This window comes from Equus przewalskii, chromosome 3 (assembly GCF_037783145.1).
Source record: "Equus przewalskii isolate Varuska chromosome 3, EquPr2, whole genome shotgun sequence".
Taxonomy (NCBI): Eukaryota; Metazoa; Chordata; class Mammalia; order Perissodactyla; family Equidae; genus Equus; species Equus przewalskii.
Genome location: NC_091833.1, coordinates 112,698,504 through 112,723,640, shown reverse-complemented (window position 1 = coordinate 112,723,640; position 25,137 = coordinate 112,698,504). Strand labels below are relative to the sequence as shown.

Genomic DNA, 25,137 nt, shown 5'->3' with positions numbered 1-25,137 from the left:
GTTGAATGGAAAAGAATTGGGAACCCCCTAGACTTGTGAAAGGATTTGTTGTCCAGTGATGAGTCATTCACTTTCTTGGCTTATCTAGGATTTCTGAGTGTCCCTTTGTCAAAAGTTTTTATGTCCAAGACAGTGCAGCATAGTGAGATTCAGGTTTGGTGAGAGCTGTGTCTTTTATGAAGTGGGAGAGGGCAACTGAGAAGGGCGTGTGGGAAAGTAGAACCAGCAGGAGCGGCTCACGGCAGCTTCTCAGGCACATCTGTTCAGCAAAGACAATATGGAAGTTAAGGATCTAGAAATCGATCCCCGTAAAATGACGCGTGCCAGGTACGCCTTAGCACTTCCTCCTCCGCCTCCAGAGGATGCCCGTCCCTCCTTGCGTGGACTGCAGCTGCAAGCTACATGAGGGCAGCCAGCTGTGTATTTTTTTTTTTCAACCACAGTTTCCTCAACTCAAGACATCTGGTAAGACTCAAATATTTTTTCATTGATAGTGGATCCACGGAAAAGCTTTTTATGTAAAAATTGACTCCAAATCCATTAACCTTTTGAGTTTCTTTTGAAAGATATAAAAGGAAAAATTTTAAATTCCCGAATAGTATTATATACTGTGAAGTTAAATTTTAATTTTCAAGAATAAAAATGTTCTTTTACACAAGTAAGGTTTTTAACTCAGTAGCTGTCTTGCTAACTTAATAATAATGTCACTTTTCACCTAGATTATTCTTCTTTGTTTTTTCAATTACATTGTTTTAGGTAGCTTTTACTGTATTTCAAGTAACAAGGTTTTGCTTGAATTCCCTGCTAAAATAATGTTTAGGGTACTTTTGGTATTTTTTTGTACTAATGTAATTTTCACAAGATTAAGAAAAATAGTGTTAGCATTTGTTTTCTTTCTGCCTACAGTGGTTTTGAGGTATCTGACAGATGCTTTTAGGCATATTACACCTATAGAGTAAAGGAGGTCTTTGTGCGTGCATCAAATAAATATGCTGGATTGCTGTTAAGTAATATGAACTGCAGATTGGCAGCTTCATCTTTCTGTTAATGTGCAGATTCTAAATGCTTAGTAGTATCCTGGAGGTTTCTGTTTTTCTGCAGAAAATCTAATACAGATTTTCGATTGCCTCTAAAATGCTACACTTCTCCAGGAAACCTTATCTTCAGTATAGCATCTGGTTTTCTGTGAAGTCGTAATTTTAAATCAGAATTTCCAGCTGTGGCATCTAGTTTTATGGAGCCTGCACTGAGAATCGTCAAAAACTAGGTTATGCATTTAAATACCAGAAGTGAATGTTATCTTTCTTTTTATAAAACAGTATAGCAATTGTATTTAAGTATTTCCAATTTGCAGAGTTATTGTTCATGGTTTGCTCCAAGAGAAACAAGATGGAATAACAGTAGAAGAACTTTAAGTAAATAGGTTACATTTTATTCTTCTGTCAGTGTCCTGTGAACCTACACACATGGAGTCTGCACCATAGCAGATAAGAACCGTAGAATTGTGGGACTCAAGAGCCTGAGAGCTCATTTAGTCTGACTCTCCGCATTTTCCAGTTGAGGAAACTGAAGTCTTATTTTGCCCCATATATAGAAAATGATCACTAACTTGAGGTGCAAGGAATGGATTTAATGGTGGTAGGATACTCGTGTTGTTTACTGTTTTAAAATGCAGTCATTCCGAACAGGCAGACCAAGGGAGGGGGGTCTTGGCAGCACTGTTTATGGACTACTCTGCGTGGCTAGGACGGGGATGCCCTATGATGCGAATAGGTCTTTTCCTGCCTGGGAAACAGTTTGGCAATATATGTCAAGATTTTAAAATGTTTGTAACTTTTTACCTTGGAATTCCTCTTTTAAGACTTTATCGTAAGGAATTACAAAAATCAGGTAAAGGTTTAGTATACAAAAATACTCTGGTGTAGTTTAGCGAAAAGATGTTCATTACAGCATACTTTATCCTCCTGAAGAATTAGAAGAAACAGCCTAGTTGCTCAACAACAGAGAAATAGTCAGTCTGTGGTAAATTTAAACAATGAAATGGTATGTAGCCATTAGAGTAATTTTTTTAGAAGAATTTTTAATTACATGGGGAAGTGTTCCTTATGGTGTTAATTAAAATAAGTGGAATATAGAATTTTACATACAGTATGGTTTCAGTTATATAAAGGATCTGTGTGCATAAAATGGATCGTTAATACATCATAGTGGTGAAGCAGTTTGTTTCTAAGTGATGATATTATGGGTTGATTGTATTTTCTTCTCTAAAGTTTGTGTATTTCACAAACTCTCCACTATAAGCAGAAAACAAGGTTATGAAAAAGAAATTTAAAATGTAGTTGAAGAGTCACATTTTTTTTACTATCAAGTGATGGAGGACCCACTTTAAAATCCCCTTGAGGATCGGGTCATAAGTCCACAGTCTCTGATGTTCGTGCTCTGATAAATCACACACAGCTGCCCTCCTCCACCCCATGGCTGGGATCCTAGTGGTGGGGGACAGTGCCCCATCCAGCCTGTGGGCGCTGGGGTGAGATCCATGAGTAACTGCTATTTTAATGCCCAGTCATTGTATTTGGGAAAAAAAATTTGAAAAGCCATTTCCCCCAAGTGAATGAACGTTCCTTTATTCTTTAATTTAGCAGATGTTTTTGAGTGCCTACTAGTTAGTTCTTCTTACTTGAAGGTAACATTCTGCTGCTAGTGATTCTTTGCCCACTAATTGCTGAAATTTTCATAAATCTGCTTGCCAGAGTATTCTTTTCTACAGGTAACTTGACCCAGTTCCTATTCTCACCTGGTTCAGGTTTAATAATTAAATTGAGTTAGCTATTAAATAATGAATGTTTGTGTAGAAGCCAATCAGTGTGATACCCATGAACCTGAAAATACAACTTTAATCAGTACTGGTCTTGGTGGCATCCGTATTGCTGTTGCTTTGCAGTAGAACATGTTCAAGCAGCTGTGCAAATTAAATGCTGTTTTTCCAAAAGGTAAGCTTTTCCAGAGCATGGTATGGTTTTCTTTGCTTTCAAAACTCTTTGAAAAATCTATGAATATTTTGAAGTCCTCAATTCCACTTTATAATTTCAAATTAATAACTTCATACTACTGTAATTTCATACGTTTTATACTAACCCCTAGGAAAAAAAGTATTTGCTTACTTCAAATTTCTTAGATTGATTTCAGTTGGTCTCATTCCACATTACAATTATGGCTTTCCATTCCACAAGGTATGGCTTGGAGTTGTGTTTCAAATTTGAAATGGGTTGTGCATTAATAAAGCTACTGTTTTTAATTTAAAAGAAAAGATCTTTTAAGGGAAGTTTGTTAGGCACTGGGATAAATTTTTGAAATGTTTGTTTTATGTAGATTCACGATAGCCTCAAATTGTTATCCGCTTGCTAAGAAGTGGCACCTTTTTTCTTCATTTGCTGGTTTGGCCTAGTTGTATATTTTGTTTCATATGTTATAGCCAGGGAATTTGAGAGCTGGAGTGTGCTGTCTAGGTGAGCCTTTTGTCTTCTTGCAAACATAACCCTAATCCCTGTGAACTGCAGGATGTCTTCCTTATTCTTAAAGGCTTTCAGAGAAGGACGCCCCACAGGCTACCCAGTGTTTAGCTTCCCTCATTGTCCTCATCTGCATTTCTCTCTCTCTTTTTAAATCTGTTATGAAACCTAGATCTTTTTCTTAAAACTTAAACTGCTTTGCTATTTGCCTAATATTTTGGAGTAATAATTTATACCTGTAAGGATATAAACTAATTGTTCTTATCGTGCTCCCTAAATGTCCCGATTGCCTGTATTAGCTGATTGTTTCATCCTAACAATAGTGTTCTGTCCCTGTGAATTAGTGTCGCGGAACTGTTTTCTGTGGAAAGGTTAGGAAGTCTTTGATTCTGGATTGGACCAATGGTATAAATAGTCCAAACACACGTACTTTCTTTATTTAGCAATTCAATAAGTATTTATAGATTCCTGTGACTGTGCCAGTCATTGTGCTGAGAGTTGAAGGTATAGAAAGTGGGAGAGATCAAGTGTTTCAAAGTACAGCAAGTCCAGTAGGGAGACCTTTCTGATAGATTGGCAGTAGCATCATCATTCTTTGGAGTTTACTATTATTATTGGGCTTATCATCCAGTATTATTTTCCAAAGAAGTAGAATAGTCACTTCAGTATTTGCCCTTTTTTGCTAGGAGTAGTTCCCTCCAGAGAAAAATTATTCTAAAAAGAAAAAAAAAACTTCCAACTTTAGAGAAGACATATATAAATGACTTGTAAATTTGTGGTGACAAACAGGTTTGTACTTGAGATTCTGTGGAAGAAAAATTGTTTATTTTCCTGGTTAATATTTTATTAAAGCTTTATGTGACTTTTTCTAGTAAGTAGAAAAGCACATCTGTGCACTTATAGTAATTAGTAATTATACCTCTCTTTGACACATACCATACACCTTCAGATCTGAGCATCTAGGATACACTGTCTCTGGCCATAGCATTTTGTTGCCTTATATTCTTGTGCCTTAGAAGATAAAGTTAATCTTAGTTTAATTTAGTAGGCACAATGCAAATTTTGTTCTAGGCATAATAGATGTATCTCAGGATGATATGACAAGGTGATTCTGAGGACCACTGAGCACATTTTTTATTGGCAGGTCTTATAAATTGTAGCATGATAGTCAGTATAGACAGTAGTTAAAAGCGAAGATTCTGGAGCTAGATTAACTGGGTTTTAATCCAGTTATGCTGTGTATTAGCTGAGTGACATTGGGCACAGTATTTAACCTTTCTATACCTCAGTTTCCTCGTGTGTAAAATAGGGGTAATAATACTATTTGCCTCTTAAGGTGGTTAACAAGAATTAAGTAAGTTAATATTTGTAGGAGAGTATAAAACTGTGCTGGTGCATAGAGTTATATGAGTGCTAGTGAGTGAGTGAATAGATGTTTTTGGTATTAATCACAGAATAATAAAGCAACATTTATAGTTCCAGGGCCTGGTTAGTCAATGCTGAATTAGGTGAATGATCACTTAGTTTTTTCTAGTTTTTCTTAGTTTTTTCTTTTCCCTAGTTCTTCTCCACTGATGATGCATCATAAACATCTTAGAAATTGAAAGTCTGTGCTCTTTAGTGGCCTATTGTCCACTAATCCTGGGAATTCAGCCTGCGTCTCTGAGTGCTAAATCAGAGATCACACGGTATCCTAAACCCACGCCCAGGAGGCCTTGTATAGACCCTTGTGCAGGGGCGTGGTTGGGGAGCCCTGTTGTCCTCTTGGCCCCCTGGCCCCGTGGAGCCTGAGGGGAGTCTGGGCGATTGCTCTCTTGCATATCTAAGATGCTCCTCTCCTAATCTAGGTCCTGGAGCTGGGATGGCAGGCCTGACCACAGTCCTCAGAAACTGCACTGGTTGAATGCTGGTTTGGTAGAATTTATTTCTGTGTAGAACATTAAGAAGCCAATTCTTACTTTGGCTAGGCACTCTAGTTAAGTCCTCTCGATGCAGGCTGACTTGTCCTGGCGATATGGAGGAATCTTCCCCCTAACCCTGACAAGGGGCCTGTGAGGCCCTGCTTCCCACACCCGTTATTTAGCTCTTTCAAGCAGCTGTTCTTTCTGCACCCTAAGTGCTTAAGGCTTCCAGAATTTGAGTCTCCTGTGTGATTCTGTGGTTTAATGTGGCTAATGGTAGGTTTTTAAAAATTCCAAACCCATAGTACAATAGTTATTTAGCATGGAAAGAGTTAGCGATGAAATGTCAATCTTCCTACCCACAGTTGTGTAGGGCAGCATCATTTTGTGTGGGGCTTAGAATATGATGCTCCAAAGCTACTGCTTTTAAAACAGCACAGATATCCCAGGCTCAGCTCCGCCTCCCTAGCAGGAAGGCTTGGGCTAGCTCAGTGGGTGGTGTGGGAGGTGGGCCTTGGATTGGAGAGGGGAGAGCTGGCAAAGCAGGGACAGCATTGAGGAATCCCCACTGTTGAGGCTGCTGGGATGAGCAGGAGGGGCTGGATTTAGGAGCCATTTCAGATGTAGAGTCTGTAGGACATGCTGATGGCTTGGCTGGAGTGGTTCAGTGGGAGGCAGTGATCAGCTGTGTGGTCACGGCCTGAGAAGACGGTGATGTTCTCATGACTAACTCACAGCTAGCTGCTACCACAGGAACAGTCAAGGGTCTCCCTGGGCCAGGTTCTGAGATGGGGGATTATCAGGACGTGAGAGGCCTCAGCAGTTTTTGGACGCTGTTTCATTTTGCCCAGGCATCTGTTTTTTTCCCATACCTCACCCCTCTGGTTGCTGTTTAAGAAATCAGAGTTCGTCTCACTTAATGGCAGCCTTGGGCAGTCCCTCTGACTCTCAATTTCTTCATTTTTTAATTGAAGATCTTATATTATTTGCTTTACCTTTCTCTTGGGAATATAAAGAGTGAATGAAAAAGAAACCTTGTTTTCGAAAGTATGTATGACAAAGCGATCTTGATGAAAGTACACTTATTTAAGGAAATGTGAATCAACTATGGGATAAAGAAATCACATAATCTGATAATCACAGATGTTCTCATTTACTGTCCCCATGTTTCAGACGAGGACAATTTTGAGTCCATAGTGTGTATGTTGACAGGTAGCAGCACTGTGCTCTGTCATTTTATTCTGAACTCTCACATGCACTTTAACTTGTTCCGTTTCTTTACACTAGGGTACTGTGAGGACCTCCTTTTTTAAAAAAATCTTACTTGTTACAGTTTACTCAACTGATTATTTTTCCTAAAAATGAATTTTATTTTGTTCTTTTCCCGTTTAAAAATTCACACACAGGGGTGGAAGAGCTGGACCTGGACTGGCATAAGGTTACCATTTAATTTTTGCATTTAAACATACAATTTAAACATGAAAGAAAGAAAGAAAAAAGAAAAGCTCTCATCTTCTGTCACCACCTTCTGTAAGAGAACATTTAACACTGTTGGCTTACAGAAGTTTCTTTGCTGGGCATTGAGGGCCTTTCCAGCCTTTGCATAATACTTGTTATATGCCAGGCTCTTTTTCTAAACCCTTTGCAGAAAATAGCCCATTTTCTCCTCCTCCACACTATGAGGTATATACATGGGAAGAAACTGAGGCAAAGATAGGTTAAGTAATTTGGGAAGGGCCACACAGCTAGTGACTGTGAGAGCCTGTATTGGATCCAGGCAGTCCGACTCCCAAATCCAGTCTCGTGTGCCTGCACCGTCAGTGGTTCTCAGCCCTGCTGGTACGTTAGAATCATCTGGGGAGCTTGCGGAGAGGTCCAGGGGAGAGAGAGAGAAATTTTACTGGGCCCTACCTGAGACCAGTCAAATCTTCCCTCTTCTCCCATTTCCAAGGTCCAAGGTCAGTCTCTCCCTGTTTTTCTCGTCCCCCATACCCTTTCCTTCCCCTGATTGAATGGCATATGTAGGGTGTTTAATGGCCTTTTGCAATTAAGGGCATACAGCTTTATGGTTTGGCCCTGTAAGCTAGGGCCCATGGAGATAGGGACATATGACTTCCTGCCTGTGCATATCCTGCCCAGTGCCCAGCACAGCATTTTACGGGTGCACAGCACTTGATTATCCCTAAGTGGATGATTTGATATATTGGCATTTTGCATTGGGGAGATCCCATGATATAGGGAAAGAGCGTGGATAATTAATTGGACAGATCTAATTTTACCAACTCTAGCATATCTGAGCCTCCATTTTCTTACCTGTAAAATGAGAAAGGTGATAATGTTAGAGGATTGTTGTGAAGATTAAATGAGATATGTGAAAATATGAATATACTCTGTCATGTGGTAGGTGATAGAAATAAATGCTAAATTCTTTCCTTTGTAAATTAAACTTGGATATGAAAAATTGCTTGAAAGTATACTATTCAGTTTTTGGTCAAATGCAAGAAGTCGTGGAATTTCTGGAGCTCAAATAGACCTTAGGGGTCAGGGAATGCCTTGTCTCCATTTTACAAGCAAGGAATTGAAGCACAGAGAAGTGACTTGACCAAGGGCACACTATGAGCCCAGATGTAGTCTTTGTGTGGAATTTGTATGGAATTCTGTGCCAGTGTACGAAGAGGTGCTTAATCCATGCTTTGTTGCTACTGTGATTAGTACTATCTTTTACTTTGCAGCATTTGCATTATCACCTCAGGGTACTCTCGTGTATGTTATGTGACCCTCCAGACAACTTTGCAAGCCTGGGATAGCTGGCCACAGTGTAAGCTTTGCCCGTTAGATAAAATCCTAATTTGCCCGTTAGATAAAATCCTAAAAGAGCCCGCCATGGAATATGGGTTAAGGAAGTACAAGGAAAGAGTCTATATTTACAACTTGTTGATTTTTCTTGCATGAGAGGGAGTAGAGTTGAAAACATACAAACAAGGAATTATTGAAAGCCCATGAACCTCTTTCAAGTTCTTGTGTTTTCCATGAAAATGAGGCTCTTGTATCTTTCATAAGTTCTTGCATGTGTCAGGTTAAACACAGAGGAGAAATGAAGTTATTCCAACTATGCTTTAGGACGTTGATTTTTTTTACTAAACATCATATTGTAAAGGCTTCAAAAGGGCATTATGCTTTGAAATTATTTTTAAACTAAACATTTTCTATTGATGCTTTAGAATAGATTTTTAGATTTCTGTCATTGTTGATTACTATAATTTGAATTAAAAGTAAAAAACAGTTCATTGACACATAATATATATTGTTTAATTTGGGGACTAATTGTTAGGGAAGTATGCAGCCTGTAGTGAAGACAGTAAGATGTGTCGTTTTCTAATATCTGAATCAAAATTCTTGATTCCTGTTCTCCCCATGAAAACTTTTTTTTTCTGTAGAGGAATAGTTTTTAGAATACCAAGGTGAACACGCTTGGATGTCAGATACAGTGGAAACTGCCTATTCTTATCGTTAGAATTCCTCATCATTTTCTATTCCGTTTTGCAACTCATTACATATACCAAGATGTCTTGATTCTCCTAAATGCTTGGGAAATTTTTCCTTTGTAGTACTGTGAAATTAGCCTTGGACAGTGTGGGGAGGAAATGCCTGTGTCTTTGCCAACGAGTGGGGGTGCTTAGAGAAGATGATGATAAATGTTAAGCATTCTTAGCAGCGCCCAAACCCATGTGAAGAAATACCTATTTCAGGCCTCTTCAAAGACTGCTTGTCTGAGAACAGAAATGTTTGTAGTTTGGACTTTACTTGGTGTTTACAATATACTGTGTGATCACTTTACAAATATTTAGTATTTGTTTTTTGACATGATATCACTTTCTTTGTTTTCTGATTCTACACTAAGCTCTTAACCTTTTTTGTTTTTATCTCATTTTTTAGAAAAGACCAAATGGGTAGGTTTTAAAAAATATAGTGGAAACAGAATGTGGCTTAACTTTTAAAATTATTCATTATGTAGAGAAAAACCTGAAGCTATAAAATGTAAATCTCATGAGAGTTAATCAAATTTGTTAGTACACAGATTTCATCAAAACATGAATTTCATAAGCCTTGAAAACTTTGACGTTTTAAAAATGTTTGAGGAGTTTGTCTTTACCATCTCTGAAGTGCGTACACTGTTTCAGCCCACTCCCGAGGAGGAGAGTGGTGCGGAAGAGCCGGGCCGACTCCCCCAGGCGTCCCGGCTGGGTTCTAAATCTGCAATAAACTTCTTAGTCATGTGGTGATAAGCAGAAGGGAACATGTCTCTGTTTTGGTACGTGTGAAATAGAAAGTGATAGTGATCACAGGAATGAAATTTGAGTTATGATGTGTTGATGGATCTTCATATTAAGGCACGGTGAATGATATTTTCGGTTTCTTAATGAAAACAAAGTGAGTTCCGCTGTGAGTGATTCTCCTAATTGTTTCTGTTCTGTTCTTTGCTTGCTCTTTTTCTGATCACACTTAGATAATCTACAAATACTGTTCGGATCCTGTGTGTTTCACTTTCTTTTCTTACTAAAAGTTTTCAGTGGACGTATTCGCCGAGCAAATCTTTTCCAAAAAAGTGTTGAACTTTCTATGCACACAAATTCAATAGTCAATTAAACATGTGTTTGATTAATTTATCACAAAGTGTGCCACCATGAGTTAAAACAGTTCTACTTTGTGGAAAGTTCTTTCTGTATAAAAGAGGGTCCTTATTTCTAAGAGCAGAGCTCTGATTTTAATTAAATAAAGAGCATTTTATGCAATTTTTTTCTAAAGCTTAAGATTAATTTCTATGGTTACTAGGGATATAAATCTCCAGATTGCCTTAAAACAAAGATTTTTGTTCAGGAGAGAGTTGACAGCTCCCTTTAAGAGAAGCTATTACTTAATTTTACCTTCCTAAGTTTAAACACATAAAAATATTTGTAATGATACCCCAAAGGCATCATAAAAATGTAAAATAATTGTACTCTAAAATATCTAAAATTACAGGAAATAGGCCTCATTTTAAAAAATGAACTGGGATTCCTGGCTGGGGAACTGGGGTGTGACATACTTCAAAACCAGAATCTCTTGTCAGGAGACTCTTTTTTTGATGGTAAAAAATCTTTTCTGTTGCCCATCATACAAACTTTAGGTTCATTCTATTAGGAAATATTTCTTTATAGTTTCATTATCTTTAACGTATATCACTGTAAGGATGTCTTAGATCCCCTTTGAGAGACAAATTTTTGTGTCTAGAATTAAATGGCATCACTTGGCTTGTGGCTTGACTATGTCACAGTTACCCTTCAGACTGTTTTTAATGGTGATTTTAAAAAGTGCATAGCCCAGTTTTCTAAGCAGCTTTGAACAAGGGCAGCATAAATAGTTTCCAGTGTTTTACTTACCCAAAGTGTACTTCCTCTTTCAGTAGATAATGTTAACTGGTAAATTGTTCCCAGGTTAAAAGTTTGTTCTGTTTTAATAAATGTAGTGCAAAATCTATAATAGAGATGCTTAAAGGAAAATACTTAACTTTTTAAGTAAATGAATTAATGCTTATCCTCTTTTCCACTTCAGTATTGTAGTATCAGTTCTTTTGCTATTTACATTTACTAAGATTTTAATTGGATCTTCGTTTTATTAGGAAAAGTGAAATAGATTTCACTTTCACAATAGATTTATAAAATATTCAGACTGAAGTTTTAAAAGAAATGGCATTTCGTGTGTAATATGGATGCCGTTGAGACTACATGTGCATGTAGGTTAAAACATGCCTGATCCAGAAATGCTTTATATTAAAAGAGTTTATATTTTGGGAGCAAAATGGGGGAAAGAAAACTACTTTCTCTCTTTTTTTAAAAAAAACAAAACAAGAAAATTAAGTTGAATGCAGATATTGAAAGTGCTGTAAGCTGAATGTTTGAGCAACAAAAGTAAACACTGATTATTGCAAATGTACATTTGGACCAATTTACTTTTATCTTTCAAGCAAAACATTTCCCACAGTTTTTGTGGGTTTTTATTTAAGTTGGGAAAACTTTGGAAGTTTGTGTGAAAGTATAAATAAGTTTGGGAAAGTCATGATTAGAATTTGGTAATAAACATGCAAAAGCAAATTGGGAAACTCTATTAAAGTCAGATGTAACATTTAATAATATTTTCTCTAAAAACTCATTTTCAGAGAGAAGAATAGTGGTTTATGTGGATCTGGAACAAACACTTTGGCTGTAATTAAAAACAAGGGTTAAATATGAATTCTTCAACATGGATAAAGTTTTGCTCTTCTTTTTTTTTTTTTTTTAAAAGAACTTTAGTGATTGTTCTAAGCGTCTCCAAAATGCCCCTTTCCAATTATGGGCACAGAAATTACATATGTATTTATCGATTCCAGTTAAAAAACAAAATACATACTTAGTTGCCAGGAAAACTTTATTTTTTACAAAATAAGCATTAAATTTTAGCATATAGGGAGATTCTTAATTTTGCAAGGAGGAAAAAATCTTTCAGCTGGTTTAATTATTGAAATAGACCATAATATAGACTATAAATCGAAGTAAAATTTAAAAACCTTAATCTAAAATTTTCTTTAAATCTCATTGTTGGAACACTAACCTCACTAAACTAACAATTGAAAATTGGCATTTTATTTTTAGTTGCTTATAGCCCAATTCTTGGGGAAATTTGTCCATTTTTTACTGTAATGGTACCATAAATGTTGAACGATATCACTTTATCAGTTATTACATATAGACACTTTTGAAATGGTGGTCATGCCAACATCTGATCAGTTACCCACTATTGCTATAGAGTTTCGAAGGAGTTCTTGAACATTGTCAGGTTTTACTTTCCTTTCTTTAGTACATTACTACATGTGTCCCTTAAAAGACACTGTGTGTGTGTTTGGGGGGCAGTTGGTGTTACATTTTGATGACAATTTTATTGCTTGCAAATTGCTATGTGATTTTAACTGAAATTCATCGCTATGATAAGAACAGAAATTTTTATATGCATGGTGTTTCAAGTGCTTTACCTAATGATCTGAAAAACGTTAAGAGGGGCTTAAATTGTATATACTGGCTTTACTTTTAAGCTTTCAAACTGAGTTGTGAATATAAAACTTCAAAATAAGAGTTAAATTTTGTGTGTCTAGGTATAGCAGTAAAACTTAAAAGTAGGTTGAAAAGATATAATTTGACCCTCAACATCCAGATCTGTCATCTACAGCTTGGTATCTAACCATTATTTTTTTAGTTATTTTACGTACAGATTTTTCTCTAGCAAATGTGTATTAGGAACTAGTTATTTTATGTTATTTGGAACACTTAAGTAAGAATTTTTATCAGGCTAGTCCCCATTTTATAAAACTTTAACAGTTAATTTGCTACAGTTTTTTTAAATCCTGGAAACCACTAAATTTTATTTATTTTTTTCAAGCAAAGAGGATGTTAGAATGTCTGTAACTGATTCCTAGAAATAATATTTTCTGCTTTTTTTTTTTTTTTGCATGTGTACAGAGGTACTTTGTTTCGTGCCTTATTCACTCCAAAGAAGACCGTAATGAGGGAAAGGAAGCTGTGTTTTTTGAGGACAGGGAATGATGAAACAAGGCCCTGGATTTTGCTTGGAATGTGAATATTTGCGTGATCGATGGAGGGCAGCACGCTCTGCATTTTATTCCCATTCACTTGGCGGAAAGATGACTTTGGGGGCCAGGCCGTATCTTGTTACCAAGCCCTCTTTCAGAGCTTCGTGATAAGATGCACATTGATTCCTTTGCTTTTATTTTTACTAACAGAGAAAAAAATGTTTCGATAGAGCAAACCCGTATTATACTTGGGGAGTTCGAATGTTATCAGTGTTTTCTGTTGAATGTAAACTCTTGACGTCTACTGAGCAGTATGGAAGTTGAATGTATGTTCTCCCTTTGTACCGCCCGCAGTTGATTTCGCTCTTCTCTTTGCTGATGGGAAGCAGAAACTGGACAAGGTAACAGTTTTGATGATGAGATTCGAGGCAGCCAGGCTGACTGTCTCCTGGCTTTTAGAGAACCTTATAAGCTCAGGGCTACCCCCTCCCCTGTTTAGATATTACTTGCTCTTTTGAGTTTCAGATTACAGGAGCAATTGATCTGCATGACCTATCTTAAGAACTTTAACTTTGCAGTGGAAACTTAAACCAAATGTATATCCTCAAGAGACAAATCATCTTAAAACCAGGCTGTTGTCATCTTGACGTAATGTACTGTTCACCGAGGAGAACACCAGAATGGTAGAGAGCACCACCTAGTGGACAGGAACTGTACTTGCTGCGATGGGTAGAAGATTTAGAGAACTGGCTTGCAAATAAGAGAGGTTTTATGTATCTACCCAGGGCTGGGATCCCAGGAGAATGAGACGGGGAGCAGTTGTGATATGTCGGTTTTATTTGTGGTTTTCCCAGTTCTGTAGATGTATGTGCTGGTCCTTGCCATCCTCGCAAACATTTTCTCCTTATAGTTGGTGTTATAATTAAAATAAAAAGATCATTTTTTTCATGTCAATAGGGCAGCATTAAGTCTTTGGGGATTTCATGTGTTTGGGTGTATATGTTTAGCCTTTGGGTAGAACCTGTTTGTTGCTACAAACTTTATACCCTCTTGCTAATCTGTTCACCTTATGAGAGGGGGAGCTGCTGCTCATTATCAACTATGGATCATAAATTCTTGGCTGCTTGTTGAAGAGAGTGTGTGCCTTTGGTGTATACTAAAAAATGGGTAAAAATGGTGCGAGAAAACTTCATATTTTAAAAAAACCTTTAACACATCATGACCACCAGCTTTAGGTATGTATAGCTGTTCCTTAATGTTTATTTTAGAATGACAAATTCTTGGTAAAATGTATCACTCCTTCAACAGACATTTGTTGAGCTAGGAACCTTGCCAGGGTTTGGAAATTCAAAATTAACACGACAGAGTTCCTTTTGGAAATAGAGTTTTTAAAAGTCTTTTACTCCTTTACCACAAAAGGGAGTGAACATACTCCTGGGATGTGGAACGTACTACAGTGGAGTATGACTGTGTTTATTTGCTTAGTATTTTCTGCCATGACTGGAAGAATTTAGAAGACGTTTAGCAAGTGCTTTTGGAGAAGCTGATAAATAAAATTGGTGGCTTCGTTTTAATGAGTTCGGTGTGGGGGAGTTGTAGAAGGCCGGAGGATAACGCTGGTTTGCTTTGTTCTTCAGCTCAGGTTTTATCCTGGAAGAGCCCAAGCTTGGAGGCGCAGAGTGAAGAGTTTAAGAGCACAGGCTCTGGAGTCAGTTTTGGAGTATGGACCTTCACTTTTCTCCTTGCCAGCTGTGTGACGTTGGCAAGTTACTTAATGGCTCTGTGCCTTAGTTTCCTCAACTGTTTTCTTGTTTGTTATGAGAATTAAATGAGGTCATCTATGCAACAAGCTTAACTCAGTGCCTGACATAAACACTGAATATTTATGATGATGATGATGATGACGACGATGACGATAATGATAACGATAACAATGACAGCCATGAATTAGTGGTTCTCTTCCATCTCTCCCCTTTTCTCTGTGTTGTAAGGCAGATGTATGAGTGGTTATCACAGTGCACTCAGTCTTCCCCCACACCTCAGGCCCCAGGGTCCCTGCTGCCTCTGCCCATCCCTTGGTGTGACTGGTTGGTGTTACTGTGCAGACAGCCTCTGTGGACGGATGGCCAGCGGCTGTCCCTTGGTGCTGAACTGGAAGTGCTTCTTTACGCACAGCAGCTTTACAGAAAGGTTGTACCCTTCTGTGTTTGGTGTTTGTTCCTTTGTTTTTTGAACCATCTTTTGTGATCAGAGGTTCTTAACCTGAGCTCCAGTGAACCAAGTGTCTCTAAAGTTCAAAATGATAGGCAGGAAGTTTTTGTATTTGTGGGAATATTCATTTTCTTAAGAGAAGAGATCAGATAACGTGCTTTTGTCAGTCTCAAAGGCGTCTGTGCTCAGAGAAAAGGTCGAGAACATACTTTAGATGTTCATGATTCTTTCTGGAAGGCTACTCAAGAAGTTAAAAATATAACCCCCTCTAGAAAATGAAACTCAAATTTGAATTTTACACTATTTGTTATGTAAGATAAATAGATAGTTTTAAAGGCAGAGTTGAGATTTTAATTTGAGGAAATCAGATATAAACAGAATGTTTTTTCCTCTCGCCCCTCTTGTCAAAGTTCTGAAGAATAATAAGAACAAGGAAAAGTTAAGAGTATAGGCTCTGGGTAGACTCCCTGGTTTCAAATCCAGCTCCACTGCTTATTTCTTATGACCAGACTTTCCAAGATTTGACAGCTGAATTGCCCTAAGTCAGAAAACCTTAATTGAGGATCCCCAGTATGTGGATCCTTAGGATCATGCTTGAAACTTTGGAAAGCATAAAAGGAATGAAAAGAAACCAGCAGGGTTTGGTCATAAGGAACTTTCAAGTTGATTTGGACACCAAAAAGTTATCTTGGAATTTCTGATTCGAAAGGACCTTCTTGTATAACCTTTGCAGCGTGCAGGTGAGGAATCTAGGCCCAGAGCAGTGACTGAGGCCTGGAACTGGCTACAAGTCCCAGAAGCTCAGTGTCCCCCTCCCTTCCTGGAGCTGGCCGTTCACCACACCTTCTGCTTGGATGCATATTGTGTTTTCCAAAAGAGCAAAATGGATACAGGCTGCCCGTGAAGTGCAAATGTGAACGGTGGTCCCAGCACAGGCATGTGGCGAAGCAAGAGGAGAGTACCCACATGGAGAAAAAGGAAGGTGATGCAAGCAGAGGAAACATACCGAGGAGAGTGAGTTGGGGTCCAGGGGAGGGGCAGACCGTCCACTGGAGGTGCATCCCACAGCGATGGGACTGGCAGGTTAACTGTGTGCTTGGCAGAAAAGAAACGCCCATGTCAACAGGGCCTCTTGTCCACTCCGCATGTGAGTGCCGCAGGGTAAGGGAGCCAGCTGTGCATGGCTGTTGCCTTCCTTGTTTATGTTTTCCTGGGGCCTCTTCTAGTAAGAGTGTGTTGCCTCACTGCCTGTGATTCTAGCATCTTAAGAATAAGCATTTTCACTCTCCTCAGTCTCCTGAACTCACTTCCTCTGATGCACAACTGAAGAAAGAGTGATCTGTTCCTGCTCTGGGGGAAACGAGCTGCTTTGAGCTCATTGGAAGAGTGTGTGATGGAATCCAGTGTGGCCTTTGTAAGTGTCTTCTGGACTGTGTGTGCTCTTCACCTTATGCACTAAAGTTAAGCTTGACTTGAGGTGTGGCTCTGCTGTGGAGGTGGTATAGCAGGACAGCAGAGCACTTGTCCAAGTTCAGCTCTTTTTGGGAGCTGTTTGCACCCAGGTGAGTTGTCCCCAAGCTGCTTTCAAGAAAGCCTCTTTCAGATGCCCCTCATCATGGAACTGAGCCTGCATCAGTTGGCCACCCCCACTCCTCATGGTGCTCGTTGCTCTGTGCCCTTACCTGCCTTTGCTCCTAACCTTTGATATAGGTGGAGGCTGCCCATTGCCATCAAGGCAGTTAAACTTGAACTCTGCACCCAGACTCTCTGGGGCCAAGTTGTGATATATCACTGACATGCTGTGGAACCTTCGGCAGCGTGTTTGACCTCTCTCTAGGCTTCAGTTTCCTTCTCTTTCATGGAATAATAGCAGTACTTACCTCATAGGTTAAATAAGTTAAATATGTGTAAAGCCCCTAGAATCATGCCTGGTATTCAGTAAGCACTCCATAAATGTTAACTACTAGTGTTACCACCACCTGTCATTCAGTGATGCTGGATTTGCACCAAATCCAGTTTATTTTGTTGTTCTGACTTGACAGCTTTTCACTCTGCTTAGGGCTGCAATTTTGGGAATGACCTAGGTCATGGCCCTTTAGCGTGGCCCAGGTCCCTACACCTCCCCTTCCATCCGCTGCCATGTGGCAGTCCACAGACCAGGCTAACCCCACCTCCTGAGTGAGTCTTAGTGATGAGGGGAGAGCAGGAGAAGAAAATTTAAAATGATTGAGCACCTACTGTGTGCCAGACACAGTGTCAGACTATTTAATTGTTTTCATTGACAACTTATAGTCCCCTTCAGTGTTATTATTATTATTATTTTTTCTTTTGAGGAAGATTAGCCCTGAGCTAACTACTGCCAATCCTCCTCTTTTTGCTGAGGAAGACTGGCCCTGAGCTAACATCCATGCCCATCTTCCTCTACTGTATACGTGGGACGCCTGCCACAGCATGGCTTTCGCCAAGTGGTGCCATGTCTGCACCCGGGATCCGAACCGGCGAACCCTGGGCTGCTGAGAAGCGGAACGTGCGAACTTAACCGCTGCGCCACCGGGCCGGCCCCTCCTTCAGTGTTATTATTGTTTCAAGTTTATACATCAGAGATTAAAGCTCGAAGTTGTTAAATGGTTTGCACAAGGCCATATCAGTCGTAAGTGGCAGGGCTGTGATTGGAACCCTGGTCTGTATGAGTCTGTCGTTCGTGCTTTACATTAAAGATACTGAGAAGAATGCAACACACATGCACACTCTACACACACAGCCTCTACACACATGGTCTCTGCATACATACTCTATACACAGCCTCAGACCAAACAGGGTTTGGATTGAGTCTGAAAAGCAGTACAGAGCCATGGGAGGTCCTTGGGCTGGAACTTCCTGTTCTGTTTTACCCTCCTCCCTTCCTCTCTTCTTTGTTACTCCCTCCTTAATGTGCCTGGCCCATCCTGGGTCTTACGTATTTGTCAAGGGAACAAATGAAAGAAAGATTTCCAAGCACACAGAAATGAAAGTAGTGATGATTACCCAGCAGAGGCTCACGGAGCACGAGCCATGTCCCCCTAGTCTTACTGTACACTTTTGGATCGAGTTGCTGGGCAGGTAGGTGAGGAGAATAGCTAATTTCAAAGTCCATGATATTTTTGTGGAGGAAACATTTTCTTAAATGGACTGAATATTTGGACTATGAGGGTGTCTGTGACTAGTTGAGTTGGTTGTCCACAGGACGGGTGTATAGCTCCATGCTTCCTTTTCAGCCCTGTTTTCATCTCATTTTTTTAATTGATGATTTTTAGTTACAGCTTTCTTTAATGGCACAATGATCAGAATGGTAAATGACAGGAGGCCAGGGTCAAATATGGGTATTTTGAAGATATAGCTTATCAGTAGCAGTCATGGAAAAGATGATTTTAGTTCATGTTGTCACCTTGACTTAGTGACATGAAAGCGAACATGCTCTTAGGTGGCATTAATAGAAGCCCAGAGGCTAGAACAAGGGAGGTGATGGTTCTGCTCTCTCTTTGCTCCCTGTTGACACACATAGTATTGAGTCCATTCTTGGAACCAGCTTTGATTTTTGAGGCTCATAAATTGCTACATTTAGAGGAAAGTAATAAGTATGGTGAGAAGCTGCAAGTGTATTTCATGTAAAGAATTCTCGAGGGGATTGGGAATGCTTAGAGAAAAGAGAAGTCTCTGATGTAAGGAGCACAGTAGCTGAACTCAATTCAGAGTGAAAAGAACTTGGTGCTATTTAAAGTGGAATTGAGGAGGGATGACCTGGAAGAGGCACTGGGCTCCCTACCGTGCTGCTCCTCAAACAAAGTTGGTCAGTGTGTTCCAGGCCCTTGTTGGTCTTGAGCATCCAGGAAGGCAGATAGTGGCTTGCTTTATGCTCTGTGCATCTTCTAACATGTGGTGGGCAAACAGAAAGGTCAGAGAAGCCAGGAGTAGACTGAGCTTTGAAGATGGAAGGAATATGCTAGCAATGCCAAATAAATGTAGTTTGGGGAGCTAGAAGAATGGGAATTAAAATGTTTGAGTAGATTAAAGTTTGATCATGAAGACAATGAGATATAAAGAGGAGGTTGGGGCCAGAAGGAGTGAGGAGGCAGAAGTTGAGAACATGATATAGGCTTCTGCTTTTTCTTCAGGTTTAAGGGTCCTAGACCTGTTTTAAAATGGGTGTTGCGTTGAGCTTCATGGGTCATTAACCGCTGTATGGTGCTACCCAACTTTTGAAATTAAGTCATGAGTTCTTTCGTTGTGTCATTAACACTAAGAATGCAAGATTTTATTTTTTTAATTTCTGAGTTTCTTAAAAGGGGTTAGGAGATTAATATTAGAAAAGATCAATACTTTTCAGGTTGTTAGAAAGTTAGTTGCTGACATCGGAAATTAGCCCACCAAATTCATCCCAACTAGTGTTATTTGTCCTTGTCCCCTCTGTTTAAGCATCCCTATTGTCTGCTACTCAAGATCTGAGAAGCTGGAATAGAAGGTGAAAGTAGAAAAATCCATCTCTCTTCTCTTTCATGCACCTATTTCTCTCTCTTAAAAACATTTGCAGAATTCTGCAAGCTGCAACCCACTGAGGTTGGCATTGGTTCTCAACAAAAATCCAAACAGGTTATCTAGCTACTGATTACAGTTTCCCTTACATCAAGATCACCTTATGTCTTTTGTCTAATGAGGTTTCCAGACTGATGGGATAGACCACTTATATATTCCACTAACATTTAAATATTTTATACATATCTATATAGATAATGTGTATAATGCATAGAATATATATGCATTCAACTAGCATTTATAACAGATACTTATAGCGTGCCTCAGGGAAGACTTCATGCAGAGAAAGTGAGAAGTGAACCCAGAATGCCATATTTTAAAACCTCCTGGGGCCCAGCACACTTGAGTAGAAGTTTGGCCCGTGAGAAAGAAAACGTTCCAGGCGTAGAGAACAGCAGGTGCCAAAGTGCAGAGGCAGAAAAGAGCAGGCCCCAGCAAAGAGGAGCTCTGAGGGTCTGCAGTGTGGGGTCGGTGCAGGAAGCACAGGACGAGAAGCTGGGTGGTGGGTACCAATTCCTTTGGCAGATGTTTACCAAGTTGAGTGGACAGGCCCAGCTGACCAGTTTAATTTCTTGGTGAAAAAGAAGGAAGAGTCTAAAATGATCTGAGATTTTCTAACATGGGGAGTCGAGAGAGAGAGAAAGAGAGAGAGAGAGAGGCTCTTTCTCTTTGGGGATAGGTACAGAGAGGACTGGGAGTGAGTCAGGAGGGGTGAGTGTAGGTGGTTAAGTAATTAACGCTTTGGGACATGTTGCTTTTGAGGCACCAGTGGGACACACAGTAGACTTATCTGGAACACAGGCACGAGGCAGGGGCTGGGTGGACATTTCTGTAGATGGTAAATAAAGCTATGGCTGGGAACGAGTGGTTTAGCAAGAATGGGTATGGGCTGAACTTAAGAAAGTTTGAGGTTAGCAAAAGCCAAGGAGGAAGTCTTCTTCACCAGAAGGTGAAGAAAAGTTGGCAGAGGTTTAGGAAGAGAACCTGGAGAGAGTGGGGTCCTGGAAGAGGCGGGAGCGTAGTGCTTCAGGAGGGGCAGGTGAGAGCAGTGGGAGCTTGTGTGAGGCCCGGAAGCTCCCACTATGACTGTCACCCCTCCAGTGCCCTGCATTCGTTGAAGGGTGGCATCATGTAGTAGGGGGGAAGTGACAGGAGGCCAGCCATAGTACTTAACAACTGCCGAGAGGAAAGCAGAAAGCATGGAAGGAGCAGCTCATCGTGTAGCCCCTTCACAAACTCACCGCTGGGACCCAGGGTGCCAGGGGAATGTCTGTGGCCGTGCCAGACCCTTTTGTGGGTGACTAGTCACTGGGGAGCTTCTCTTGCACGGGACGGGACTCGGACAACCCCCACTGTGATTTCAGCAGGGTCGACGCGCTCCAGACGGGTGTTGGTTCTGAACCTTTAGCTGTAATTGGTATGGATGCATTTTTCAATTAGGACTGAAGGGAGTGGATTTGGAATTTAGTTAGTGGGCCTCCAAATTAAACTTGGAAACACAATCCTTGTGAAAAACCATTTTAGCTTATCAGTAGTTGGCAAACATTTATACAACAGCGGTTGTTCTGGCTGTGCCTTTGGCTGCTTACTAAGCTTAACAGCAAGCTGTGTCCACCGATTGAATGAAAAAAATAATGATTTTGTGTTACAGGGAACTTTTTACAATATGCCAGAGGGACCTACTGGAGTCTCTTTAATCTTGAACAATGGTTGTTTCTTGCAGAGGCAAATTATGCAAATCGGTACTTAGTGTTTCATAATCAATCAAGTCTTTGTTGGGAGTGTTGGGAGTGCCAGCAGAACAGAATTCCTATCATCCTAGGGGGGCGGGGAGTGGCTTGCGAGTCAAACCACTGCTGTGATCAGCAAAGGACACTTGTTTCTGCTTTGAACTCTCCCTACAGTTAAAATGCCGTCATCCTTTGAGAAGAATCCCACCGTTTTGTACCAGGGTTTTTGTTTTACAGTTTATCTTGCTTTGGGTAATTTATAAAACACCCACGAAGGAGCAGCTAGCAGGACTGTTCTGTGGGTGACACATGTAAACAAAGCTGGGCCTGCCGCCTGCAGTGGCAGATGGCAGCCATGCTCCCGGAGCTCCCTTTGTGTCGAACCTGCACAGAGTGAAGTATTTTAAAATCTTCTTGGATTCATCCAAGTGCACATGCATAATTTAAAACAATGCCATTTCAGCTTCAGCCTGTGCAGAACAATTAACCTGTAATAATCCTTTGATTCTAGATTAGAAACAGAGAACCAGAGAAATTTTAAAAGCTCTTGGGAAAAAATTGCGATATTTTTGAGAGTTCCCATTATTAGTACAACTATGATACTTGTGTTGCCATCTAGTGGATAACGTGAAGAATGGAGCCAACTTGCTATGTTTGGAGTTTTACCCTACTATTAATTTTTGAAGGAGAAAGAAAATTCAGTTCAGAGCATTAAATCGTTATTGAGGAACCACTTTGGGATGGCATATGCCTGAGCAGCTTACATCAGATAGACATGAAAACACTTCGGAAACAAGACGGTACCATCTCCGAAAAGAGGGTCGTTAGCCTGGCCTGGAAGTGGCAGAGCAGACTTTCAGGAGGTGTGTCGCCTGAGTAGAGTCCTGTGTGTAGGAGTAATTCAGAAGACGGGGACTGGGAGGGAGGGGGCGTTGAACCTGGGGAAGTCAGTCAGCAGGGAGAGGGACACGAGAGCGCTCTGGCGGAGGACTGGGACTTGCTTCTGTGGTGATGGGGAGTCCCTGTACACTTTTAGTCAGGGAGGTATGCGGGGAGATTGATCTTTTTGTTTAAAAGCATTTTTGTCTAATTACAAAGATTGTACATACTAATTGCAGAAAAATTTTAAAGTATAAAAATGTATTAAGAAGAAAGCCAAATCTCTAAATCTTGCCCCCAGACAACCATCAACGTTTTCATCAGCAGTCTTCTAGATTCCGCTCTCTGTATGTGTACAGCTTTAGGTATCATCTCATGTATTGTATGTAAATGGACCACACAGAACATGCTTTGGGCAACCTTGGACCACCCCACCCCTCCCCCGCCCTGCACCCCCAACAATATGCTTGTGGGAAAACCAGGAGTAGTCCCTGAGGTTGGGTCCACGTCAACAGTGCAGATTCACCCATGGGACCAGGTCTCACAGGTACCTATGTTGGGATGTTTTTGTTTGGCCTCTCCTAGTAAAACCTTTATGTACAAGGACAGGTGACGTGAGCATCTTTTTTCCCTGTCAAGTACATCTAATATAGGGACCATACTGCTACTGTTTTATAATCAGTTTGCTTTTATGGTAAATGGTTGTATGGAAAATTTCAATGTCGTGATGATTTGGGAAATTCACCTTATTAAATTATACTTACTTAAAAGTGAATTTGATTTATCTTCAGAGAAAGAAAGGGATGGGTCAGATGAATACCTGTAGTTTTAGAATGGAGATTAAGTAACTCATTTGGTTAAGTATCAGCCTCATGAAGAAGCCAGATCCTGGCTGATCCTGAAGCATGGCTGATAGCTTTCTGCTGTCCCGTAGCTAAAGACAGTGCCTTTCACGTGAACAAGTCATCGCACCATTGGGTACTTTAATCTCAAAATGTTCCATCTACACTTCTGGTGAAAGTAACCCTCAGAGGCCCACCATGCTCAGATGGGAGAGCAGGGTCATCTTTGTGGGTAGACTTGTGGAGACGGACAGCACACAGGCGCTTGGTTTGGGAGTCACAGTCTCTCATTTATTTTGAACCGTTTATATGAAATTTGTTACTTCAGTGTTTTCTCATCTGTAAAATGAGATTATAATGTGACAAATTGAAATGGCAAGCAATAGGATATATTGGAGTATATGAGGAAGCCATTTGGTATAAACCTAATTCGGCCTGACTTTGTTTTTTCCAAAAGGGCCTGACTGTGGCCATTGAGCATGCATTGTATGTCTGCTTAGACATTTTGAGATAAAGGTGCAACTTCCCTCCCCCTCCCAACAATGGCATCTCCTTAAAGATTAAGCATCTTTCTTTAGGCTGGGAACTGATTGCAGCGTTCATCTGTGACCGCCCAGCTCGAGGCAACAGACCTGCCAACCTGCGACGTTCACTGAGACAGCAGACCTATCTGCTGTTTCCATCAATCGCTGTGCTGACAGAGCAGCCTCGTGACTACTGTAAAAGGGACATTTCAATCATATGTGAAACATACCCTTTGAGGGTATATAACCACCCTGTATACCCCCACTTCTTTGGAGTGCTCTGTTCCTTTGTGGAAAGACTCTCCTGGGTTATAATCTTCAGATTTAAGCTCAGAATAAACTCACCCAAATTTTCATTTATAGATTGGTTATGGATTATTTTCGTCAACAAATGGAACCTATCCTATAGGGTTGTTAGAAGAAGTAACTGAGATAATGGATACATAGCATTTAGATTGGTGCCTGCCACGTAGTATACACTCAATAAAAGTTGGCTGTTAACCTTAAAAAGAGGTTTTCACATATTGAGGGCTATGGGATAACTATGAGGGTTCAAAACTGATTCGGCTTATATGAAAAAGCCTGATTTATGGCCTATCAAACATACATTGTACATCTGCTTAACCATTAAAGTAAAGAATGCACTCTCTTAAGATAAGAATGCAGACTTCTCCTCCTCCCCCTACTGGTAACTCCCAGATCAGTCCCTTTCCTGACATCACAGTCCTGTTGACCTGCTAATTTGCAGCTGAATACCTCTTTGAAATTTTGATGAAAATGTATCCTGGGTGTGTTTAACGTATGTTCTTTGTTCTAGAAAGATATAAGACTGTACTGAAAACCATGCTTCTCCAGAACGCTTTCTAAGACCTTCCTGGGTTATAGTCCTCATTCTCGCTCAAGTTAACTCACCTTGTTCCTCTTATCTATAGGATGGTTATTGGTTATTTTGCGCTGATAAGTTGTGCTACTACCATTTTTTAAAAATAATTTTTACTGCCCTCTCTTTGTAGTGAAGCCCTGGGAGATTAAGCAACTTCCTGAAAATTGCGGTTGGCAAAGGTTAAACGAGTTTAGGGGAGCTTATAAAAAGCACTCCTGTCTTCCCAGTCCAATTCTGGAACCACCTAAAAGAGAAGTACAGGAGTCAGAACCTTAAAAAGCCACGCAGAGAACCTAGCTTTAGGTTTGTGGCCAAATGTGAGTGGAACATGGGCCAGAATAGCCCCTCTCTGCTGGCTGGCTGCCGAGCGTGCTCATTCCCTTCTCCAAATCATAAACCAGATAAGTTGCTCCTCTTCCCTCAGAAGAGTGAGTGAAGGCGAAGGAGATAGCCACCAATATTAGTCCAGCTGAAGGCCCTCCACAT

General features: G+C 40.2%; 1 protein-coding gene across 12 annotated transcripts in view; it reads left to right on the top strand.

Moving 5' to 3' along the window:
* The window catches only part of STX18 (syntaxin 18), a 128,114-nt gene that overhangs the window by 39,191 nt on the left and 63,786 nt on the right, over positions 1–25,137 (top strand). The window contains exons 1-2 of one of the 12 annotated variants that reach the window (XM_070613265.1): positions 15,958–16,238; positions 16,518–16,638. The exons of 7 other annotated variants lie outside the window; for them this stretch is intronic. In XM_070613265.1, coding sequence (XP_070469366.1) covers positions 16,618–16,638 — 21 coding nt within the window. In that variant the 5' untranslated portion in view covers positions 15,958–16,238; positions 16,518–16,617. Of the gene's footprint in view, positions 1–364; positions 466–2,898; positions 2,994–13,367; positions 16,639–18,197; positions 18,324–25,137 lie in introns of those variants that run through there. 4 more of the 12 variants (XM_070613262.1, XM_070613267.1, XM_070613266.1 and 1 more) reach the window with 4 other exon arrangements.